Source organism: Xiphophorus couchianus, chromosome 2, assembly GCF_001444195.1.
Source record: "Xiphophorus couchianus chromosome 2, X_couchianus-1.0, whole genome shotgun sequence".
Lineage (NCBI taxonomy): Eukaryota > Metazoa > Chordata > Actinopteri > Cyprinodontiformes > Poeciliidae > Xiphophorus > Xiphophorus couchianus.
Genome location: NC_040229.1, coordinates 15,595,827 through 15,619,441, shown reverse-complemented (window position 1 = coordinate 15,619,441; position 23,615 = coordinate 15,595,827). Strand labels below are relative to the sequence as shown.

Below are 23,615 nucleotides of genomic sequence, written 5' to 3'. Positions count from 1 at the left end.
ACCTGCAAGTGAGGTATAATGACAAAGCTCTAACTTAAGTTTGGGTGTTTGGTCTAAACACAGCAAACCAGAACAGTTTTAATAGTTTAATAAAACCAATATTACAGAGATTTTATTCAAATTGAACACTTCTACTTTCAGAGCAGAACTCCTACCACTGTCACCTCAAAAAAAAAAGATATTCTCCAAACTCAAAGATCTGTAGAGGTAAACTTTTTCCAAACAAAATCTTTTGAACACATTTGTACAATGAGTTAAGAGTTTTATCTTTTATTTCAGCTCAATTGACAAAGTATGGTTCCAATTTTAGTGACGCATGAAATATAAAACAGCAATAATAATTCACTATTTTATGAATTCATAGACTTAGTTTGTTTTGAAGCTTGAGGTAATCCAATTACATTTATCTGTTAGTTGAACTGTGATAAATGCAGATTTCCCAGAACTGATCAGATATTCACAATTATTAACTGTATTTGGCACAGAAAACAGTAGGAGCATACATTACAATCAATTAGATGACAAAACTTGCCTTATCTTAATGTTCTTTTAAAGTAAATACTGCAAATAAGAAAATATAAATCCTACAATCGTGTCGGTTTTTCACCAAGTTTAACAAACATTTTACCAGCAGACTATTTTCTCAAACTTAGCTGTCTGCCTAACATCAGCTTTCAGCATCAATATTGTTCCTGCTGTCTGAACTTGAGTGAGCTCAGTACTAATCTCCAAAAAGCACTTTAATCTCCATGTGCAAACAAGCAGCTTTAGCAGCGAGGACAACCACTGACCACACTGACCCCTCACTCCAAACGCTCACAACTCAATCAACTAAAATGAATGCTGCTAATCCAGGATCTTTCTGCAGATTTCTTAGCAGAGACTGAAGGTTGTCTTAACTTTCAGAACGAACAGAGGACAGTGGATGTATCAACGCACTGACTGGAAACTGGAACAGAGTGGGATTTTGCTTTTTTGTAGTAGTTATTTCCAGGCTTTTAAAATAAGCCTAAATGGGATTACTGCTATTGAGGTCTCTTTTTGTCCCTTCTGTTTCTGTGTAGGAGTTCAGTCACTTTAGTTTTGACTCAGTTTTGCTCTAAACTGTAATAGAACAACATGAAAGCACTTTGTAAGCATGGCTTGAATTTTAAAAGCATGTCTTTATTTCTATGTCAATAAACTACTGAACTAATTCCTCAAGTGTCCTTTTTTGAGAGCCACTTTTGCTCAATTTTAGATTTTGCAGAGCTGTTCAATCGGTCATTCTAAAATAGAAAGAATATGGCAGAACTTCAAACCTACCTATTGCAAGTGGGTCATCACCTAAAGAGATGACCTACTTGAGGTCATTCAGCAAAACAGTCAAGAGTGGTCTTATAACTTTGGAGGAGCCGCACAGGGGAATTATTACACATGTGCTTCTGGTCTTTATGAAAGGATTATGTGTTTTATTATTTAAAGAATTTATAAATAATTTCCCTATGCAGTTTGCCTCAATCTATGTAGCAAGAGCAGAACTTTTTGACCTACACATGAAATGCTATGTGAGACTAAAAGCTAACGCTGCACATCATCCTGGAGACAACACTGCCCAGGAAACACAGAGATGGAAGCATGATGCTGTGGGGATGCTCTTCAGAGACCAACCCTTACATCATGGGGTAAGGGTTGGAAATTAAGTTTTCTGACCAACTGCGAAGTTGGTCACTGTTGATGGCCAACAGAGCAATCCTAGAAGAAAATCTGTTAGAGGTTACAAAAGACCCTTCAGGATAGCAACAAATCTTAACGCACAATCAGAGCATAAATGGAAAATTTTGAATAAATTATTTATTATTTGCAAGACTATAAAGTGAAGAATTCTGTCACCTCACAGAGACTTTGCAGGTCCATCTGTCTGCATGCATAAGTTCTTCTCTCTGGGCCTAGAGTATGAATGGGTGAGTGTGTCGGGGTAAATTTGTGTGTGTGTTGGCCCTGTGTTGAAGTGATAACCTGTCCTCAATGCCCCCTGTCTGTGTCTGCAGGGACAGGCTCCAGCTCACTATGACCCCACAAACAGAACGTGTTTATCTGGAGCAGGTAAAACACAAAATTCAAGCAAACGTCAAATATTTGCTGTATGTACATCTGATCTGACCCCAAACAAAGGAGCAGAGCACCAGCAGGTGTGTCCATGTAGATTACATCAATTAACCATGACAACGTTCCTCACACCTGTCTAAGCATTTTTTTTTTAGTGTCTGAGCTGCTGGAAGCTGCTGGTGACCAATATGGACTGGAGGCAAAAAGGATGTTTGTGTTCCTTGACTATAAGGAGCAGACAACAAAATACAAACACAGTGGGTCATTGACTACCTCCTGTTTGAACTATTTAGTCCACGTTATCTCTGTGCATATTGCATTTAAAACAGCTGACCAAGATAACGAGGACCTCTGATACAGAGAAATGTCGTCAGAGCTCTCTCTGTGCGCAATTGGGTCAATACCCAGAAATTATACTCTTGAGAAAAGAAGAGGGCCTGTGTCATCTCAGTCGATTTTTTTATTATTTGACTGCAGACTGAGCCGATTCTGATAAGCAGACTCTACTCAACTGATTCAAATGTAGAATCAAAACAATTATATTAATACAACTAATATGTACGTCCAAAAATTGCTGATTCATTCCACATGTGTCCAAACACATACTCTGCTGATTCCTCTAAAAAAAAAAAAAGACACTTCCTGTGATGGACGCTGTGTTGAACACATAAACAAGGCCAACGTTCAACACACAAAGTACCCCGTGAGGTAAGGGTTGGTTAAATTGTGACTGGACATGGGTGTACACTTCATGCAGGTTTTATAAAGAAATTGATGGGTCAGACACTTTGCAGTCGGAACCAGGAGGATATATACGAGCAAGCAGGCAAGTCTCTAGAGGACCAGCAGACCTGAACACATCCATTGTGATTACTGCTCATCCATTAGTCATGAGGGTGGTCGACATTGTAAGTATTATTTTTATGTATCTAAAAACACCTTCTGGGATAGTTATGGGCTAAAAAATATCTATTTGTTATTTTACATGTAGGGACCGGATCCATCCCTGGCATATCGGCCAAACTTAGAAAACTCCAAGGAGAAAGAAGAATACAGAAACTTTGTGGTGAGTTTGAGCTTTTCTTTAGCTTATAACGACTATTTATCCATCCTTTGGTTTATAATTGTAAGGTCACAGGGACAGCTGTTTAAAACCACATTCATTAAAAAATATTACATTTTTACATTTTTTGCTTAGTAATAATATATTTGTAATATTGACTGTCCATAGAAAGTAAATACATTAGTAAGTTAGGTTCTTTAAAACACAGAATTATGTTGACCTAGATCTAGTTAAGAATGCTGTAATACAAATTTTTGTTCAAAACCAAAAATCCAACTTGCATTTTTTATGAGGAAGTGAGAAAATATGATGTTGTGGAATCAAAGTTAAAGATTATCTTTAAATTTAATCTAAGATATGGAAAATATTACAAAAATCAGAAAGCGCTGATGCAGCTTTTTATATTTCAAAAACAAGCATGCAGTACTACAGTTGAACTACAAATAATCTTTTTGTTGGTGCCAAAGCATTCAAATCTGCAACAGACGTTCAATGAAACAGACACGAACAGTGCAGATTAAGAGTTTGCCTTTTATAGATGTCCAGAGAGAACCAATGTGAATTTCATATGTGTTTAAATTATGGGATCTAAATTAAAAAATGGTTAAGCAATTAGATAAAAAAAATAGGAAAAACACATTAAAGATTTTATAAATATGATTTGAAACTGTCAGCTACAATAGGCTCATACATCATTTTGGAATTGTTTAATTTTCTTAAACCTCCTGTTGAATATTATATTGCTGTGAAGTACAAACATAAAAATGTACATTCGTTCAGGAAATTTACCCAAGTATTTAAAAAAAATCTAAAAACTTACCTTTCTCATAAAACATTTGTGTATGTGTATTTTTATACATTTCTGATTTCTGACAAAACAAGATTTTCTATTGATGAGGAGTTTCAGTTTACCTGTTGATGTAAATGTTAAAACAATAATATTACATTACTTAATAAAATTGCCCAATGTTTTTTTTCTCCAAAATTGTCCTTTAGTGTCAAAGAGGACCTTCTCTTTTCTCCAGGCTTTTCAATCCCTGATATTGCTATGGATGATGGTGCGTCGGTGTTATGAACTATACTGAGGAATTGTTTCCTTTCTTTTCAGGATGGAAGTCTCTTCAACAGAGTCTTTAAAACATACAGTGTGATGCACACCAACCAGACGGTGGACTTCGTCCAGCAAAAGGTGAAACAAACAGGGACAAACAGCAACAATTAATTATTCAGTCGTTTCCTATTTCAAACTTATTTTGTTTCAGCAGCATTTCCTGCAAGTTACAAACCTACATATAGATGTAAAAAGAAAAGCCTTACCGGTAGTCATACTGCACCCTCTACAGCACGCTGAATGGACCCACTGCAACCACTCTCAGATGGGAATGATGGACGCCATCATGTCTCTGGACCAGCTGGTGGACGAGTCTGATCCAGACGTCGACTTTCCCAACTCTTTCCACGCCTTCCAGACTGCTGAGGGCATCCGCAAAGAACACCCAGACAAAGGTACCTTCTAAAGTGAGATGCTCATGGAAAACAATTACACCTTATAGACTAGTACAAAGCTTACAGATTGCCCTGTATCACCTCAGACTGGTTCCAGCTAGTGGGGCTGATCCATGATGTTGGGAAAATCTTGGCCCTGTGGGATGAGCCGCAGGTATGACTTTTGACTATATCGCTTTAAGATATCTGCATTATATTGTGACTTGTATATTTACTTCGATCAAACTTGCTGTCTAGGTAAATTGCAGTTTATTTGAATTCATCTAAGTTAATTAAAAGAAAGTTCTCCACATTTTGTCACATTACAACCCCAAACTTCCCTGTATTTCAACAGAAATTTTTTGTGATGGATGATTATAAAGTGTAAGGAAACTGAAACATTGGAGGGGGTAACAAAACTTATTTTCAAAGTTTTATTGCAAATAATAAAAAAGTGTCATGCCAATTCTGAGCTCCCTTTAACTAAATATTCCTTAATAAAATCCAATTCAATTGCTTTCAACAGTCAACTAGTTAGTAAAAAAAAGGCCCCCATGTTAATCATAGTATAAACACAGGTGTTAGTGAAGACCTCAGAGGTTTATTAGAACACACCAGTGAACAAACAGCAAAATGAAGACCAAGAAACACAGCAGACAGGCTTGGGATAATGTTGTGGAGAAGACCGAGAAGACCAAGGCAGAGTTAGCGTAACCAAGTCTTTGACATTTCATAAAACATTTTTCAGTCCAACATCATAAAATGAAAAGGCAACGACAACAAAAAACCTACCAAGACATTCCAGGGGAGGAGAAGCTACCAAGAGGCCAATTATAATTCTGGAAACGATCATTGAAAATCTTTCTTTCCACAATTATGCACTACTTTCATACAAAATGTCCAACAACACACAAAAGGTTTGGGCCCTAAATAAAAAAAAAGAAAGAAAAAAGTCAGTACTGTACAGCAAAGTTAATATTCTTCCTTATTGAGCATACACATTGAAAAAATCATTTTGTGCCAGGTAACTGTGTGTGTGTGTGTGTGTTTTAGTGGGCTGTAGTAGGAGACACATTCCCTGTGGGTTGCAAGTTTCAAAAGTCCATAGTGTTCAGAGACAGCACCTTCCAGGACAACCCAGATGAGAAAAACCCAAAATACAAGTAAGTTTTCTCAGATTAAATTCTTACTGCTTAAATAGAAATTAAATATGTGAAAATATTATTTTTCACAGATTAAATATAAACAGTACAATCATATCACATGCTCAATGGTATTTTCCAGTACAACTATGTTCAACTTTTTTAATTGTGTGATTGTCAACTGGGTCTTTGTTAGAACAATAGCAATGATTAACAGTCATATCCAGAGGCGGTTCTTGCATTATAGAAGTTGTGAGTAAAACAGAATCGGGAAACAAAACAAAATGGAATGGACACTGGTGTATACTGTGGACAATACAGGATGTGCATTTAACACACTTCAAACACTCATCATCACAGGAGCAACTGTGACATCCTCTTAGAAACACGAAATAACACTAAGACTGAGGGAGAGTGGAGGAAATAAGATTCAGCATCAGTTTCTTCGTTTTTCTTTAGGACTGAATACGGGATCTATGAACCCAACTGTGGCCTTGACAAAGTGCTGATGTCCTGGGGCCATGACGGTAAGGAAAGCTATAGTTACCCTAATAGAACGCTTTACTGAATCAGAGCTAAATGATATACTGCAAAATCATTAAATGCTGTAAAAAATATTGCAGAGAACTGCTTAGATTGTTCTCTAAGGAGACAGAGAACAGTCTGCTTAGAGAGACTGTTTTTTATCCTAATAAAAAACAGTTGTTTTTTATGCTAGTAATATATGGTGATGCTTGCCAAAACAGCAGCTGTAGCCAGGAGCAAGTTTTTTTAAAATAAAACTACTTTGATGGGAAGGAAATATTAAAAGTCCTCATCCTCACTGAATATGGACATAGTTTACTGTCTGGGGTCAAACTTCAGAAATGCTAAGTGTGAAGTGAAATATATGTCATGTTTCTGCATTTACATTGTTCTTTCTTCCTTTAGAGTATCTCTACAGAGTCACAAAGTTCAACAACTGCTCCATCCCAGAGGAGGTGCGTGAATCATTAAATGAAGTTGGCAGGCAGGTTCCAAGGTCTTGATTCAAGGTAATGCTTTTTTTGTGTTTGTCCACAGGGGCTGTACATGATTCGATTCCATTCCTTTTACCCCTGGCACTCTCACGGAGATTACACCCACCTGTGCAACGACAAAGACCTGCAGATGCTGCCCTGGGTCAAAGAATTCAAGTGGGTATATTCCTCTGTCAGAAATGCCCTCTCATTTGACTAGTGAGACCTAACTCTCAATTCTGTCTCTGCAGCAAATTCGATCTGTACACAAAAACCACAGATTTACCCAACGTAGACGAGCTGAGGCCTTACTACCAGTCTCTGATCGATAAATACTGTCCCAGAGTGCTGCAGTGGTGAATCAGCAGCAGCAGCGACATCAAAAATCAGCTACATGACTATAAAATGTAAATATGAATAACTCAATGTTTTATCAACACTTAAGCTGGACTTGGTGCTTTTTTGGTTATCACCTTTTGATTCTGGAAACTTCCATCTCTGCGACATGAACCACAGGAATCCTTAAGTCTCACATAATGCTTGAAATTAATAGATGCATGTACAAACATTTTTTTGTTTTATTGTATTTTGACAAGTTAAAAAAAATCTATATAAAACCTACTGCAATTTCTCCTGTGGCGTTTCATTTCTAATAATTTACAAAAAGCAAAAAGTGCTGGACATGATTCAGTACACAGAGAAAGACAGAGTAGCAAGTGCAAAAACACAGAAAACAGCAGTGATATACATTTACTCCCTTGAAAAAAAACAAACCTGAGCTCAATACTTTGATTTCCATTTCCTGGTTTCAGCAACCAAGAATATTTTCTTCCTTCCTCAGCATTAGAAACATCACTGAAGTAAAGTGGAGGCAGAAGAAACTGTGGCTGATGAAGAGGCAGAAATGTCCTCTGGCTTTTTTTTTTTTTAAGGCAGGTGGTGATCAAAGTCTGAAACGTCTCTAAAAACTTTCATCATGACTCTCATCTTTCTTCACCAACTCTTCCTCATCATCATTTTCACTGACTGACTTTTGCTCATTTTCCTCCTCCTCTTCATCGTCAGTGTTCTTTTCACTCTCATCCTCCTTTGCCTGTTTTTCCTCTGAATGATCTGACAAGCTTTCATCTCCACCCTCGTTGAGATCGTCCACCTTCTCAGCCGCCTTATTGGTGACTGCAGTCTGCTCTGTATGCCTGTTCTTGCCACGCAAACCCTGGAGCAGACAGAAGGTGGCGCTACAGGCAATGAGAGTCCAGATGAGAGTGTGGGCAGGAACGCCTCTGACCTGAGCACGCACCCTCCTCACCGCTTGGGCAACAGAGGTGTTGGAAACCCGACGTGAAGCCGACTTGTCCTGCAGAACATAGAAAAAAGAAAAATCATAAAAATTAGCCTCACCTTCAAAGGCTTTTGTCTCTCTCACAGAAAGAAAATTAGGGAAGCCATCATAGTTTGTCATTATCCAGTGATCGTCACCATTTATGGACAGATTTACCTTTAGTCCAAACTGGGTGAGCATGCCCTCCAAGAAGGTGTTGCCCAAGTGCACTCTGGGATAGAACTCCTCATCATAGACTCTCCTCCACCAGCGCTCTGGAAAAGATCTGCATTGATCCAAACATGGATCAATCTTCATTATTCTGATTTACACGTTTGAGGCAAAGATTACGTTTCTGATTTCCTAATGTTTTTCCCACAAAAGACTTCTCAAAACAAGTCTTGATTTACAATTTAAGCTTTCGCACTTTCAGACATGACATTTATGCAAAATATCTGAGGAAAATAAGTTTTTTTTTTTTTTTTAGATTTCTACAATTGTGCAATCAAAAAAGACTTATAAAATTACAAACACAAATGTCAATGCATTTTATGTGAAAAACCAACACAACTCATGAATAAAGGGGCTGAATTCAAATTGGGACAAAGTTTTACAATTGTCCAAGTCAAAAATGTTCTACCTTTCTAACATCAACTTCCCAGTCATTTAAGTCCATTGCATTAAAAAAAAAACCATACAGTTATTTCCGCTGCAGGTAGGGTTTACATAAGGATCCAGATACTATAAAATGGGGATGTGGCACAAGGAAGGGACAAACAAACAATAAGGAATAAAGTCTGGAATGAAGTCAGATCCAGAAACTACTAAAAAATTCCTTAGGAATCCCAAACTTGTGAAAATGCTTGGAAAACATTTTTCATTTTTATTTTGCTTCCCAATGATGTGCTACTTTGTGTTGGTCTATCACATAAAATCCAGATTTTAAAAGCCCAAGTTAAGGGTGACAGACTTAAAAAAAAAAACTTTCCATAACTTAGGAAATGGGAAAAGGCTCAAGGAGTTTAATTAGTGTTGCAAGAAGCTGCACATCAAAATGTGGTTGTAGTGTTTCAGTGCTGGTGGAGAAACGGTGAGCACTGACCCATCGGCCTTTGGTTCAGTAAACCAGTATCTATAGCGGTGAGCTCGCAGGTAGGTAGGCGGCTCCTCATGAAATGGATACTTGGATACATCCGTCTGGATCAGTTCAATCACTGCAGGAGAAAAAGGAAAACTTTAAGAGAACCATTTGTTCCTTTGAATGCGTTTCCTAAATAAAAAAAAAAGTCTGATTTAATCTTGATTTTAGAGGGAATTCAACACAATTTCAGAAAAAAAACAGCTTCATCTTTCTGTGGATTCATGCAGGATTCATGCTTTCATTCCCTGATTTCTTTCAGAGAATGAAAACTACAGCATGGGAAAGAAGATACAGATCTGACCCAGTTTCAAACTAAAAAAAAACAACTGCTCCATTTGTTTTAGTTTTCATTTGTCAAAAACTCAAAAGGGTTTTGCACCTTCTCTTTTGCCTTGCAGGAGTCGGTACATCAGACTAGTGAACCAAGGACTCTGGGTTTGAGGCCCCAAAGCTGCAAACCACATCTGCCAGTCCAAGCGAGGCTGATGTGGCGTCACCACAGGGGGAGACGCACTGACGTTCCCTGGCTTGTACATGAACTCAATTTCCTGCAAGGACAAATCAGAATCATGTAAACAACTCGCATACTGTGAACAGATCCCGTTTAAACCGTCACCTCACCGTCCATGTGTTCCCATCGTTGCTCCCTTCAATGACCACTTCTGGCCTCCCACCCACTCCCGTCATCCTTCTGAACAAGCCGTAGGAGTTGACTAGCTGGTAGCGATCCACCAGTCCGTACGCCTGACGCACCCCCGGCCACAACCTGGAGTGAGAGTCATACTCTATGTAGCTAAAAGGCACCTGAAAACAAAAGGAGAGAAAACTACAGTGAGATTCTGCTGGACATTTGTAAACCATCAATCTTGCAACTCTGATTCTCCAGCACCCACCAGACTGACTGCAAACATCGACACAGCAGCAGCAGAAAACACCGTCCACTGGATCATCCCCCAAAACCGCTCCAGGAAGCTAGAGATGCACGCACACCTGCACATGAATTCACATTGAAGTAGGATTAACAACTTGAATGACAAGGATCCAAAAACAGAGAACACGCTACATACCTGAACATGGATGTGACCAACTCCCAGGTGAGCGAGAGGACACCGATCCAGATGCAGGGGATGGTGACAGTCTTCAGAAACTGGTTAAACTGGTGGTATGTGAATGCTGCAAATGTCAAATGAATACAAAAAGCAATGAAGTGCCAATTTTTCCAAACGGTTCTTGGAAACTGAAGCAGAGCTACCGACCTGTGCGCGATGAGACACTGTTCTTAGCTGAATCCACCTGCAGGTCGAAGCAGATAATTGTTCCAAAGATCATGAGAGCCCAAACTAGCAGCTCCGCTAAGCGAGAAAGCCACAGCAACAGCTTGGAGTCTATGGAGAGAAAAATAAAGAAAGTAGAAAGAATGCGTTTCTGCAAACAAGAGGCTTTTTACAATTTCTGATTATCTTGAAAAAAAAAAAAAAAGGATGTCAGAGGTTGATTTAACACTAGTTAAGTCTTATCTGTAGGTTTGACAAACATGTTTAGGAGTTTAGTATAGAATAATATGTCCTGTTATTGGCATCTGGAACAAAATAAATAAAATTGTTGGACGGGAGTATCCTACACCAGGGTTTCCAACAGTCTATTATATATGTACTACTTATGCCCCCACCACTTCAAACCAGGTTTAGCATTGTTTATTTATGATTTTTTTCTAATTATTGCCTTTTTAAAGACTTTATAGTTGGTGTTTAGGTATTAATCATACAGTCTTCCAGTAATGCAAAACTATCAAGTGATATTTACAAATTTTCTGTCAACTTTCATAATTTTTTAATTCAAGATCATGGCGGGCAGCTGGATGACTGCCCTACTGCCCCAAGCACCGGGCACAGCAAGTTTTCTGGGGGAAAACCCTGTAAACTAAATATTGATTTTTTTAAAATCAGGAACTGACAGCATCCCTGTGTAGTTTTCAGTGAGTTAATATGTCAAAAACCACAATATAATGGGTAAAATGTCACAATTAAGTTGTTTTGAACCAAATCAAATATATACATTAATGTTAAATCCCCTATATTTATTAGCCATTATTAGATTTTTTTTTTTCTGTGTCCTAAAAATCAAAAAGTGTAGAAAGCCAATGCTTAATTTTTCTGTTCTTATACAGAACAGGAAATGTCTTAGCCTAGAATAAGTTTGTTCTCAATTAATTGAGCTATTTTTAAAGCTAGATAGGTTGCAAATTTAAATTCCATGTCCTGTTATAAACAGTACTTCCTCCCTACTTTTCAATCATGATCATTGCTCTTCCTAAACATGAATACATGTTTGTACAGACATATTTATGCTTGTGTACTGAACATGGAGCAACACCAATAATTTCAACATTTATAATTTTTTTTTTTGCATAGTGGTGATAAAAGGTAAACTAATGAAAGCAAAGTCTCATCATACTTTTCCAGACTCACCTTATATTATCCCTGTCTAAAAATTGAAAACTTAATTATAGATTTTCAAGTCTGACAGATAATCCACCAACAAGAAATGCTTTCTTTCTTTCTTTCAAAATGTTCCACATCTACTCAAAGTGTAAAAAATAAAAACTGCTTTGCAGGTTAGCCATGGGAGAAAATGCAAGTGAATTGCCAGCATGTACCGTTGTTCTCGTCTCCAGACTTGTCTGCTTTGCGGAGCCAAAAGTTGACGTGGCGGTCATCCAGAAGGGACAGACAGAGGGTCACCGTCAGCAGATTGAAAAAGTTGTAATTACCGGACAAAATGATGAGCACCTGAAGAAGCAACTACACAGAGAACAAAAACAATGCAATTTACAAACAAAACGTAGCTTTTAATAGAAAAGCATTGAGAAATCTGCTTGTGATCAGAACTGGCCAATTTTCAGCAAAAAAGAAAAAAGAAGAAGAAAAAATTAAATTTTTGCCTTATTAGTAAATGAACAACTAATAAGGCACTAGCAACAAAGACTGGAACAAAAGTAGCTTAAAGAACAGTCAATCACTGAATATCTGGACTCTTCAAGAATGCCCTTTCAAACTTCTCTTCTCACCTGCATATAAAAGGCGGCAAGTCGCAGCCGTCGCAAAGGACTGAAGAAGAGAAACGGTACAGGGATTTCTATAATGAACGTTCCCACTACGCTGAGCTTCTGCCAGCAGACTGGCAACTGGTGGGCAAACCAGGCCAGTGGAGTAGGGATGCACTGAGTTTCATAATGATATGTCAGAGCTGTTCAACACAGACACAAGAAACATAACCCATCAGACAGATTTTCCAATGAAATCCGGTAACACCCGCAGCGTTTCGTGCAACCAACACTTGTACCTGTGAGGCCCCACCATGTGGGACAACGTGAGGTGAGCTTCACCACTCCTGAGGCAAACATCAGCCTGAAGAGCAGCCAGCGAATCAGCCAGAAGGTCACAGGATCGTGATCTCTGACCGTTCGAGATCCCCTTATTAATGTCAGGGGAGCCACGAGGATACAGAGGAACCCGGTCTCAAGCAGCAAGTTGTCCCTGCAGAGCGGAAAAGATAACATCAAAAGGAAGCAGGAAAAGTTGCAGAAAGAGAGAGAGGGGACTAGAGGGTCTCATCATGAGCGAGTTATCTGCAGTTCTGTTGCACAGCAGCAAAGCCAAACATCACTATGATGACAAAGCAGTGTCCGACTGTTGTTTGTAGCGACTGTGTGAAAATGAAAACTGAACTGGCCTGCACATCTTAATGTGAGGTAATGCTTGTGCATTACAATCACAAGCTTCAACATATTAGAAATGTAAAGAATGTGGCATGTGGTATTTTTAATTGGGATCCTTAATTAAAAGAAAACTGCAGCCAAGTAACTAAACCGCATTTTTTTGCACACATACAAAACGTTCGATGTGGAGAAGTACCAACACAAAGCTTGACTTTTTAACCAAAAACAAAGACAGGAAAGCAGGTCAGGGTTAAAGGGAGGGATGGTGGAACTTAATGCAGGTCAATACAGGAAGAAAACCTGTAAGAGGCTGAAAGACACTTGAGCGTGGAGCAGAGGTTCATCAAACATCAAGATAGATCCAGAACTGGGAAGCATATTTAATAAGAGCATGTGTTTGTCAGATTGGCTTAGTCAAAGTCCAGATCTATATGTATTTAAGGATTTATGGGGAGACTTGAAAAGGAATAACCAGATAATTCCACATCCAATCTGACTGAGTTTGAAAAAACATAAATCCTTTTCCTTCATCATCAATCTCTGATTTGTGCTGAGTTTGTGATTAATGCACAAACGATATCAAAAACACTTACCACTGGAAGTAAAGGAACACCTGGCCTACCTGTAATAGGAAAACAGTTTTAGGAAAATTTAAAAAATACTGTGTCAGAGAAAAGAGGAAAGGAGGCTAAGGCCATCGCAAACTCACTTGGTACATAGACAAGTACAAGGCCCAGAGGCAGAAGAAGACCAGGCTGTCCCTCAGAGGCTCCAGCAGCGTGGCTGCCAGGCTCAGAGCGGCCCCAGTGAGGCACAGCAGCTCCATGGCCGTCTGGGTGTCCAGGCCCAGGCGGGGTCCCAGCCACAGCAGGGTGGGAGAGGTCAGCAGCTGTTCCAGGAGAGACTTCCCAGTGTACCGCAGCTGCCAGCGGGCAGGGAGCAGCCCATCATTCCCATACAGACCTGGATACAAGGAATGTTAATTAGTCTGGGACTAACTTTTCTATTGTCCATGTCAATGTGTGCAGATTTTGCATTTGAATTTGATATTTCCAACTCAATACATGCAACTGAAGCATGCAGGTCTGCAATTGAGCTGAAACTGTATTATGGAACATGGAATATAAATCTAGAGTCAGGAGGAACTTTCTGGAACTTCAGCTACATGCTACAATCATATTTTTTTTTCAGTAAAAGTTGTTATGGACGTGCTTAAAGACACATCCAGCATGTGACCATATTGTCTAGCGGGTTGGATTTGCCGCTGCAGCTCATAAAGTTAGCTCAGTACGCAGAACAGCAGAAGTTTCCAGGCGCTCCTTCACCACGTAAACACAGCAGCACAGGAAGCCTCAGCTAGAAGTTTTTTCAGCTAACAATGCTAACGCGGTCCATGGAGAAGAGGGAGAGGGAGAGAGAAAGATGGCTTCTTTCAGTCTCACCTGGTATCTGAACGTAGAGGGAAACAAAAGCTACCATGTAGATGAGCGCCATGCACCAGAGGAACAGGCGCCGAGGTAGGATAGTTTCCCCCATGTTTGACCACCGGCCACCGAGGTTCTTTCTTTCACATACGCCGCTTGACTCTATGCAGTAGGAAGGAAGCTGCAAGCGGGATTTGGCGAGCGGGTGACACGTATTAAACGGGAAAGTTTCTGAAGTCACCTGAGCGGCCACAAGGTGTCGCTGCTGCTCCTTTCAAACACATGTTGCGTTTAAGTACCCCTGTGTAAAATGGGTAACCACCGCGTGCCCCTTTAGAAATATTATTTGATGTTAGAATGTGGTTCATTACTCACTTTTCATAAGCTTTTCAAAAACAATAGCAGAGGACTGCAGCAGACATCTAGGAATCTTCATTTAGTATAAATGTAGAACGTGAAAAAACGACAGAACATGTAACAAGAAAAAAAACAACCTGTAATGTATTCTAGATGTATGAGGTGTAAAAACCAAAATATTTTTGTGGTTAAAGTGAACACTATTCTATACATTTTTACAATACCTTTTAGTCCAAATGGACGGCTTCTCTGTCAGGTCACACTGAAAGTACATGCTGCACACATAAAGGTTAATAGTGGCCAACCTCCGCCAGCCTCCATTTCCTGTGTAAATAGTCATCAACTTCTCTGTAAAATAACCCAATGCAAACGTTCACAGATAGATTTGAGCTTGAGCTATTTTGCAAAGAGACAACATTCCCACTTAGGTGTATATGTTTTAAATAAATGAAATATGGTTGTATTTGTTAATATTCAACATTTTGGAATAGCTTGTCAACAAATAAGCATTTTCTCCTTGAGGAGCAATAAAGTATATTCTGATGATGTGTAATGCAAAGCTAGTAGACAGTTAACTCAAAACATTTTCAGTTAACTGCAGTGAAAGGAGGTTCTACAAAGCATTAAGACTGGGAAGCAGAATACAAATCCATGCCCCACCTTTCAGATTACCATCAGTAACATCCATCCATTCCTTTCATCACATCCAAATAATGCTTGCAGTTATGTGACAAAATGTGGAGATGATAAATGGTAATAAAAACTATTGTAAAACAATACATCTTAAGGAAAACTGACATTTGGTTTGACATTAGTTTATTGTGCAACTTACCAGGCAAGCATACAGATTCATGGCAATAAAGAGATGCTCTGCATGCTGCTAGTCCAATAGCAAAAGCATCCATGTATATACATTCAAGTTTTAGCCACAACACAGAAATATGATCACAAAACTACTGATCACACAGATTGGAGTACCTTTAAATCTCTGACAGAGTGATTAAAATCAGGAATGCCCTCCACAGGCATCACAATTAATTCTTTGATGCTATAAAAATACAGAAAAACAAATCTGATTGTACACAATATTTACAGAGTTTATTTTTAGGTGGCACCAACTCTAGAAGATGCTTATCCAGATGCCGGACAGATCAGCAGAGAGACTCTTGAAATGACGAGGGCCAAAGCAGCGGTGATGAAGCTTGGCATTGTGAAATTTGACACAGGTGCTACACATAGAGAACATGATCTAAGATTTGCAAGCCTCATGCCTTAGTTAGATCCCAGAATTTTTCCTTTGAAAGTAATCTGGTAGATCCCAACTGCCCATTTTTTATTTATTTATTTTAATATAAATCCCAAATTGCCCACCCAGAAAGAAATAAAAATCATGCTTTCTTTGCTACCTGATTTTTACATTTGAAAATAAATGAGAACTTAAAAATCACAAATTAGCCACTGGAACAGATTTCCCTCAAAGAAATTCTTATTCTACTAAAATATTTGCATATTACACCTTTAATCTAAACATATCTTTTAGTTATTCAAAGTAACTTGCCCCATTCTAAACAAACAAAAAAAAAACTGGTTTGTGACACTATTCTTTGACACTTGCTGAAGATATAAAAATTAAAACAATACTGTGACAATTATTATCAATACCAGTAGAAATTTAGACAACATTAAATGGGGAGAACTTTCCCATGAAAACAAAACATGCTGCGGGTTTACTCTGCATATTGGAAGTCTTGGCTCCAAATGCCTATTGCAGGCTGGATTGTGTTTTCCTTAGAGGCAGAACTCTTTTGAAATGGAAACACTTGACTTGCATGAGAAGCTACATAAAACACTGCAAGAATCTAACTGCATATAAATGGTTTGCTTGTAAATGCTTGCATCCCTTTTAGCCTGGCCACTGAAATTCAGTCTGTGGTTTGCAGACGGACAAATTAACTATAGCTGCCTCATGTGTGCAAAACACAAGGAGATGGCTGATACAGTGTTGCTGTGGTCAAATCCCAGTGCGGACGGCTTTAGTAAAAAGAAAAGCTTCTAATTTAGACGCCCCTTCGGTTGTTTTCAACCAATAAGAGCCACATCAATTTCTTTTCAAACATGAAAAGATATTACGCATAGGTTTACAGATAATAGACTGTTTTCAGCACATGTAAGTGTTTTTTATTCTCATTATCCTTATTATTATTGTATTATTATGAATATTATTAATATTATATCTACACACCTTTGGATCTTTGAGAATTTTAAGGCAAATATAGATTCACACAGATTTGGATGGCTAGACTTAAAGAGTGTGTGTTCACTCTGACAGTGTTTCCTGCTGGTGGAATCGCATCAGCTGTCTCAAGTCAAGTCGCTCCATCAGCTGCACAAGTCTGTCCGATATTAGTCATCGAGGTCATGGGCTCCTGGTCCGTCTCCCTGACGCAGATGACCGCGTCCCCGCTCACGTTAATGAGGCACTGAGCCTAAAAAATGGATCAAATATAGACTCAGCAACATATGGATTCAACTCAGAGAGGTATTTTATTCTGTAATACAATTCAAATTGTAAAACCTATTGTCTGTACACAGAGTGAAATATTTCATGTATCATTTTTTGTTAAGAAATTTTTATCTTTTTATCAACATACAAAAAAAAAAGGATTGCTAAGATGACCTACTGAAAACATGCTCCTGTACTGTTGAGGATATGCATGCATTACTTGGTGAGGGTTCTCTGTGCACTATGTACTGGATCAATGCAGTGTGGCATGAAGGAGACCAGTCTCTATTAAGAAAGCCCACTTTTAGCCCCAGCAGCTTTCAACCCTCCAGGATTGTTGGGGCTGCTGTGTCTCATCTTTATCTTGACACTATCCCATAGATGGATCGTGGGGTTTAGTTCAGGTCAATCAAGCGCAGTGACATCATGGTCATAAAATGCAAGTCTGAATGCTTTTACAGTGTGAACAAGGCCCAAGTCCTAAATCTAAAATGAAATCAACATCTCCATAAAGCTTGTTAGTAGAGGGACATATGCAGTGCTCAAAAATGTTGCTCATTGTTGATAAAACAGAGTGACCAACAGCAGCAAATTGCTTGGCTCCCTATTGCCTCATTTCCACTGTGGGGTTAAGTCCGGCATATTCAGGAGAGCTTTTCCACTACCAGCTGGACTCTCTTTGGGCAAGCGGTGTTAAAACCAAATGTATAACATGGCGTCATGCTAATGCAACAAAAAATGCTACACACTAGTATGTCTCAGTTTGTTGCAAGCAGTGGCATTTTTCTGTCCCCTAATTAATGGGGACAGATGAATGCTGTGTAACCTCAGTAGTACACATCTTTTGAATTTCCCCAAAATTTTCTTCGCAATCATCTCAAGGTCGCATTTATTTCCATTTCTAGCATACATGCTCCTTAAATAAAACTGTTCTAATATGCTTGCATACAGTACTCTGAGCAGCTGGCATGTATGAACTACGGTTTTCCGCATATAAGCAAAAAATGTGCATTAGTGTCTTTGTGTGGGTACCTGGTTCTTGTTGGGATTTTCCATTAAAACGCAATCTTTCATGCTGTAGGACACCACTGCGTTGCCACCCAGAGCTGCTACGTGGGCTCGAACCATCGCAAACACCTCAGCGATGAACGAATGGAGGAAACCGCTAACTCCACCTTCCTGCAGAAAAACAAGCAGGTTTCATGCAACAAAAAGCACACCCAGTGGGCACAGGGTGTCCTGTAGAGTCAACCACACCTCTCGTAGGGATGTGGTCTCTCTGATGAAGAACATGTTGATGATTCCAAGGTATTTAATGATTCGGGTCCCAGGGAGGGAAGAGAGTGGCGTCATTTTCACCATGGTCACAGAACTGCCTCCAAAGGAGCGACTGGAGCGCAGAGAGTGGGGGCGTCCCTCCGTCAGCGGACTGCAGTGCTCCAAAGACGAGACTGAAGGTCCAGAGAGAGAGAACATGGCCAAGCAGAAGTACAGGAGAAGGACGTGAAAAGACCACAGGAGGAGAAGACAGGAGGGCAAAAAAAAAAGAGAACAAGAAGGGAACTGAGACACCAGTAACCACTTGACAATGGAAAATATAAAAGCAGATATGAACTTTGATGCACAAATGAGGGATGTCATGCAAAAATGCAACTGGGTTAGTGTTTGTACAGCAGGGCATGTACACTGATACAAAGGTAGAGCAGAAAATGTTCAAACCCATGGAAAATTCCTCATTTATATGAAATTACTTTTCATCAAACATTCAGTCTTTCAGGCTCAAAATCCAATTTCTGAATTGAAAACAAAACCCTACATAGTAACAATTGGTTGAAGCTCTTTTTGAAAGAAAAATATCATGGTGTACCCTGGGGTCTTAATAGGAAATAAAACCCCAGGGTTTTATTTTTTTGCTGGTGCAGTTTAGTTTGGGAAATATTACCTTACCAAAGATTTGTGAAGATCACTGTGTTTCAAGTCCATTCAGGTGACAAAAACTCCACAAATGCATCAAACTTGCCTTGGAGGTATTTATTTCTCTTAAGAGAAACTTCACCTGTAGTCAAACTGAACAGGAGAATCGTCTAACACATGTGGCTAAAGAGGTCAACAATTTTAGTCCAAATTCTAACCCGGCCAGAATATAAATAGAACTAATGAACAAAAGATTGGCAGTAATGTTGTAAAAGCTGGAAATAAATGCTGAAGACAAAAAGTAGAGTATGTGCAAAAGATCTTTCAAGGAATTGTAACTGTGCAGGAGAACAAAGTGATAAATAGAGAACAAGTCGCAACTTTGCATGGGTATGAACAATTTTGAGCTCACCTGCATTGTTATTATGTCATGACTTTAAATGCAGCTTTGTACGTGTTCGTTGTACAGCGTCAAGACAATCACTCGGAAAGTGTGCGCTGCCGTGCATGTCATGCAACTGAGGTAAAGACAGACAGAAAATGTCTGCAGACAGACAGACAGACCTGGGCACAGCTGTTTACAGGTGTGAATACAGTGCTTACAGTGAAATATCATGAGAGAATTGTTCTAATTCTTTGGTATTTGTGAACAAGGCTTGAGACATGGAAACGGACAGAGACAGCTATAAGCTGAGCTGAGCACACGTACACAAACCAGAGAGTGAAAGGTGCTTCACTGTGGAGTGCAGAGTTACCTGATGAAGATTCCATCCGTCAAACCAGGAACCTTCAGAGCCAAACATTACACACACTGTGCACAGGACTGAAAATCAAACTAGCTCTTGTAGAGAAGCACTGCCCCCCCATCCTACCATGATGATTTGTTCAGAATATTGAGTCAAACGTTTTCACCTCCAGGTACATCTCAGTAGATTACACACGTCATCAAAATGTTGTTTTATTTCAGTTAGACTCATATTATAGGTTAATTACACATAGCAATGTATACATTTTTGTTCATTTTGATGATTTTAGCTTGCAGGACATGAAAACTCAAAATGTTACTCAGCGAATTTGAATATGGCAAACAATAAAAATACTATGTTATGGCCTACGTAACCATGGAGAAGACTGTTGAATTAGTTGAGCAGCAGACAGGGTTCCTTCATAAGAAGTGCAAACACAAAAGGTCATAAGCTAGATTTTTAGACTGAAGTATTTAGGTATATTAATGGAAAGTTACATGGAAGGTAAAAGTGTGATGTATAAGCAACAAGGATTGAAAAGGGAAGTCCATTCAAGAGTTTGGGGAAGGAAAAAAAAAATCTATAGACAATAGCTGGAGTCTGTTCTAAAAGAGCTACCACAGACTGACATATCTAGAATAATTTTCTTAACCCTAACCCTAACACTTGTTTTCTTTCACTGTAGCATTCTGAACAACCACCTTTACTATCAATTACATTTTCTACAAGAAATGCAAGGCAAGTGTGCGGAAGCTGTCCATGACTTTCAAGGGAAAATTGTCAAGCAATTAACTTTTTACTGGACTTATGTAATAAGTATGTCACAGAAGCTGAATTTTAGGTTTTCATTAGAAGTAATTTCTAGTCATCAAAATTAACAAAAAATGCCCGATATATAAAACTGTATGTAATGGATTTTTATTATATATTGCTTTCACCTTTTGAACAAAATAACTGAATTAAAGTACCTTTTGGATGACATAATAAATTACTGAGATGCACCTGTTTTTCCAATAAAGCGTGTCACATTTCCTCAACTTCAGAAGATTCGCTGATGCAAATGCGGAGTGAAATCAAAGGAAGTTTTCATGCAGATTTTACACGAGTGCAAAAAGGGGGAAAAAGCTGCATAGTGTGTGCAAAAAGATAACTGCACTTGGGATTATGAAAGGTTCACATGGCTACAGGCATTTTCAAGCTAAGCTGCTGATTGTGATCCCTCTGAAAGGGCTGGTCGTGAGCTTGTAAAACTAATCTGAATAGCCAGTGCTTTGATTTGAAAAATGCTACGTCTCTCCCCACCGGCATGCATGGAGGGGTGCGTGTGTGTGTGAGTGTGAATCGGCATGTGCGAGACTGCTCGTGAAACTGTGTTCTGTATTTGTGGGTATGATCACCAGAGTGTGCTAGAGACTGTGTCCTCCTACTTGTCTTAACTGATCCTCGTCTTATGGTGTGCGCTTTCAGCCTAAGCAGCTCTAGCCAGGTGCTGCATCTGTCTGCAAAGGAACCGTAATCAACGGAGGCAGCTGGAGAAAACACACGCACACACAACACACACGCGCAAAAAATACACACGCACGCAACCCACAACCGAAGATACACAACAACAACAATAAGAAGAAAAGAGAACAAAAAACATACAAGACACAAAAAACAAACAGAAAAGAACAAAACTGAATGAGGCTTTTGAGAGCGGTTTAAGAAAATTGTCCGAGACAAAAGGATAAAAAGTCAAAACATGACAAGTGTAGTAGTTTCGGTAGCAGGGAGGTGGGGAGAAGGGAAGAAAGGAAACGAGGTGGTGGCTTACCTCTGGGTGAGACAATGGTATTTTCTGGGACACCTATCATGCGCACACACACGCACACACACACACACATAAACAAAAACTTGTACTTGGTAGACATCAATCAGTGATCAGTATTTTTTCTTTTCCTCTTACCATCAACTCAAGATCAACAAAATCTACCTCTGCAGCTCAATTTTGACACTCGGATTGTTTGGTGTAAATAAAAACCACAAAGTTTCACAGTTTTGGCACATTTTCTACCAAACCTCAATGCTGCCATCTAGTATACGGAGCAAACAAATCACAGAGGGGTGCTACTGTTTGTTTACCTGTTGAATGAACCACAACCAGCTGACTTTGGCAGAGTTTTGCAGCTGGGGTGAATAGAGAGACTGTCCCTAAAGCGTTAATGAAGGAAGGCAGATGACGAGCTCAGAGAGCAAAACCCCACCCAAGCCCTACCAAAAAAAACCATAACTAAAAATACCTGAAAATTTGGAAGAAGGTTGAGCGTTGGTGGATGAGGAGTCAGCGCACAACTCCAGAGGAAACTGCAGCTGCTCTTCGGTCTCAATCCCACCTGACAAGAATGGACAACGTTATCCACATGTCGCCTGGATTTATCCATGTTCCGGGGGCTATTTCATGCATTTTATTTAAAATACCCTCCCTTCACCTCCTCTCAGCTTCAGAGCTTTGTGGGATGAAATGAAAATGATTGTAGAGCGATAAAATGTGAAAAAAAACTCAAGGGACATTTGTACTTTCACAAGGCACGCTACACTTAATCAGACCGACCTTTGGTAATAAACCTCTCCTGAGTCTGGTCCTTGTCAAACGTCATGGCGACAGCTGTCACCGAAACCTAATCAAAAGAAGAATAAATTCATAATAATTTTGTTTGGAAACTAAAGTAAGTGAGATCATTTCCTCTGATAAACCAGAGATTGCCTTCAATATCTCACCTGAATGAGCTCTTCTTCTGGCACTGCTACAGTGAAGTTGAGATGACAAAGACAGCAGGGTATATTGGAGCGTAACTTGAAATAAAAACTCTGAAACAAATCAGAGATAAAAAAAAACAAACTGTAAACTATTCTTTGTTAGTTGGATCAGAGTTAGAAATGGCTCTTAGGGTTGTAAGGGTTGCTGACCCCTTTTCTAGATCAATAAAGGTTGTTTACCTTCAGCAGATTCTCACAGAGGTCAGTGAAGATCTTGTTCAGGCTTTGGTTAGAAAGGTTGGCATTGCTCAACCTCAGGACCCTAACCGATGTAAACATCTGTAATATAACATTAAAATAAATTTTGTAACCTTACAAAAGCAGATATAGCATCATCACCAGGTCACTTTAAATAGGTTTAAACTGCTCTTTACCTGTACTGCCGTAGTCCAGCTATAAATCCCAGGCATGGTCTCAGTGTTGCAGGTATAGAAACCTGGAAAACAGAACAAACACAAACATGCCTTTAAATCTGAGAGGGTGGAGACAAGATGCAATTGAAACAGAAAGTAATGGGCCAAACCTGTGGGGGGAGATGCATCAATGAGGAGAGAGTGGATGTCCTCCACAGCATCTGTGTCATCAATCTAGGAGAAAAAAAAAAAAACAGTTTCAGTTTCCTACAGATTTACATGAGCACACAGGTCATCATTTCTACATTTCTCCACCTCCAGGACAAACGCATCCTTTTTGCCGTGCGACAGATCCAGTTCTGACACTTCATCGGAGCTTTCCGAGTGCGAGCGGAAAAGTCGGGATCTGTGTCTGGGCTCAGGGATCGGAGAGCCCACTCCTTCCTCCGTCAGCTCCTGTAAGCAAAGCAGACAGGAAGTTATTGACCGCAGAACTACTACCTGCAGGTCGCATCGGTTCTGACTGTGCACAAACTAAAATCACAGTTAGTGACACTACATGCTAA

General features: G+C 39.3%; 3 protein-coding genes across 18 annotated transcripts in view; 1 reads left to right on the top strand and 2 right to left on the bottom strand.

Moving 5' to 3' along the window:
• Positions 1 to 2,835: 2,835 nt before the first annotated feature.
• Positions 2,836 to 9,774, top strand: miox (myo-inositol oxygenase). Of its 2 annotated transcripts, XM_028042294.1 has the most exons (11): positions 2,836 to 2,996; positions 3,080 to 3,154; positions 4,260 to 4,340; positions 4,495 to 4,657; positions 4,744 to 4,811; positions 5,690 to 5,799; positions 6,238 to 6,305; positions 6,709 to 6,758; positions 6,841 to 6,953; positions 7,028 to 7,183; positions 9,637 to 9,774. In XM_028042294.1, the coding sequence occupies exons 1-10, from the start codon at positions 2,979 to 2,981 to the stop codon at positions 7,134 to 7,136; spliced, it is 855 nt and encodes a 284-aa protein (XP_027898095.1). In that variant the 5' UTR covers positions 2,836 to 2,978; the 3' UTR covers positions 7,137 to 7,183; positions 9,637 to 9,774. The 2 variants fall into 2 exon arrangements, with proteins under 2 accessions (XP_027898095.1, XP_027898087.1); XM_028042286.1 differs by lacking the exon at positions 9,637 to 9,774 and having other exon boundaries at positions 7,028 to 7,407.
• Positions 7,524 to 14,609, bottom strand: lmf2a (lipase maturation factor 2a). The gene is made up of 14 exons (XM_028042274.1): positions 14,399 to 14,609; positions 13,666 to 13,919; positions 13,550 to 13,578; positions 12,581 to 12,774; positions 12,306 to 12,484; positions 11,895 to 12,039; positions 10,495 to 10,623; positions 10,306 to 10,411; positions 10,132 to 10,228; positions 9,860 to 10,042; positions 9,618 to 9,786; positions 9,200 to 9,311; positions 8,275 to 8,383; positions 7,524 to 8,133 (listed from the first exon to the last, which is right to left on the bottom strand). Exons 1-14 carry the CDS (start codon positions 14,490 to 14,492, stop codon positions 7,738 to 7,740), a joined length of 2,196 nt encoding a protein of 731 aa, XP_027898075.1. The 5' UTR covers positions 14,493 to 14,609; the 3' UTR covers positions 7,524 to 7,737.
• Positions 14,610 to 15,536: 927 nt separating this feature from the next.
• Positions 15,537 to 23,615, bottom strand: part of c2cd5 (C2 calcium dependent domain containing 5) — a 31,636-nt gene continuing 23,557 nt past the window's right edge. For 9 of the 15 annotated variants that reach the window (XM_028032833.1, XM_028032743.1, XM_028032777.1 and 6 more), the window contains 12 exons: positions 23,365 to 23,505; positions 23,220 to 23,283; positions 23,071 to 23,132; positions 22,877 to 22,975; positions 22,658 to 22,747; positions 22,491 to 22,557; positions 22,180 to 22,272; positions 21,714 to 21,746; positions 21,298 to 21,429; positions 18,498 to 18,691; positions 18,273 to 18,419; positions 15,537 to 17,223 (listed from right to left, as the gene is read on the bottom strand). In XM_028032833.1, coding sequence (XP_027888634.1) covers positions 17,104 to 17,223; positions 18,273 to 18,419; positions 18,498 to 18,691; positions 21,298 to 21,429; positions 21,714 to 21,746; positions 22,180 to 22,272; positions 22,491 to 22,557; positions 22,658 to 22,747; positions 22,877 to 22,975; positions 23,071 to 23,132; positions 23,220 to 23,283; positions 23,365 to 23,505 — 1,242 coding nt within the window. In that variant the 3' untranslated portion in view covers positions 15,537 to 17,103. The remainder of the gene's footprint in view (positions 17,224 to 18,272; positions 18,420 to 18,497; positions 18,692 to 21,297; positions 21,430 to 21,713; positions 21,747 to 22,179; positions 22,273 to 22,490; positions 22,558 to 22,657; positions 22,748 to 22,876; positions 22,976 to 23,070; positions 23,133 to 23,219; positions 23,284 to 23,364; positions 23,506 to 23,615) is intronic. The other 6 variants (XM_028032851.1, XM_028032842.1, XM_028032761.1 and 3 more) reach the window with 5 other exon arrangements.

Excerpts from the sequence above, each read along its gene's own strand:
- miox (XM_028042294.1), top strand. Across the intron at positions 3,155-4,259 it reads AAGAATACAGAAACTTTGTG|GATGGAAGTCTCTTCAACAG; the intron begins GTGAGTTTGAGC and ends CTTTCTTTTCAG. Across the intron at positions 4,341-4,494 it reads TGGACTTCGTCCAGCAAAAG|CACGCTGAATGGACCCACTG; the intron begins GTGAAACAAACA and ends CACCCTCTACAG.
- lmf2a (XM_028042274.1), bottom strand. The coding sequence starts at position 14,492 with ATGGGGGAAACTATCCTACCTCGGCGCCTGTTCCTCTGGTGCATGGCG. Across the intron at positions 13,920-14,398 it reads CCTCTACGTTCAGATACCAG|GTCTGTATGGGAATGATGGG; the intron begins GTGAGACTGAAA and ends CCTTGTATCCAG. Across the intron at positions 9,312-9,617 it reads CCTGCAAGGCAAAAGAGAAG|TGATTGAACTGATCCAGACG; the intron begins GTGCAAAACCCT and ends TTTCTCCTGCAG.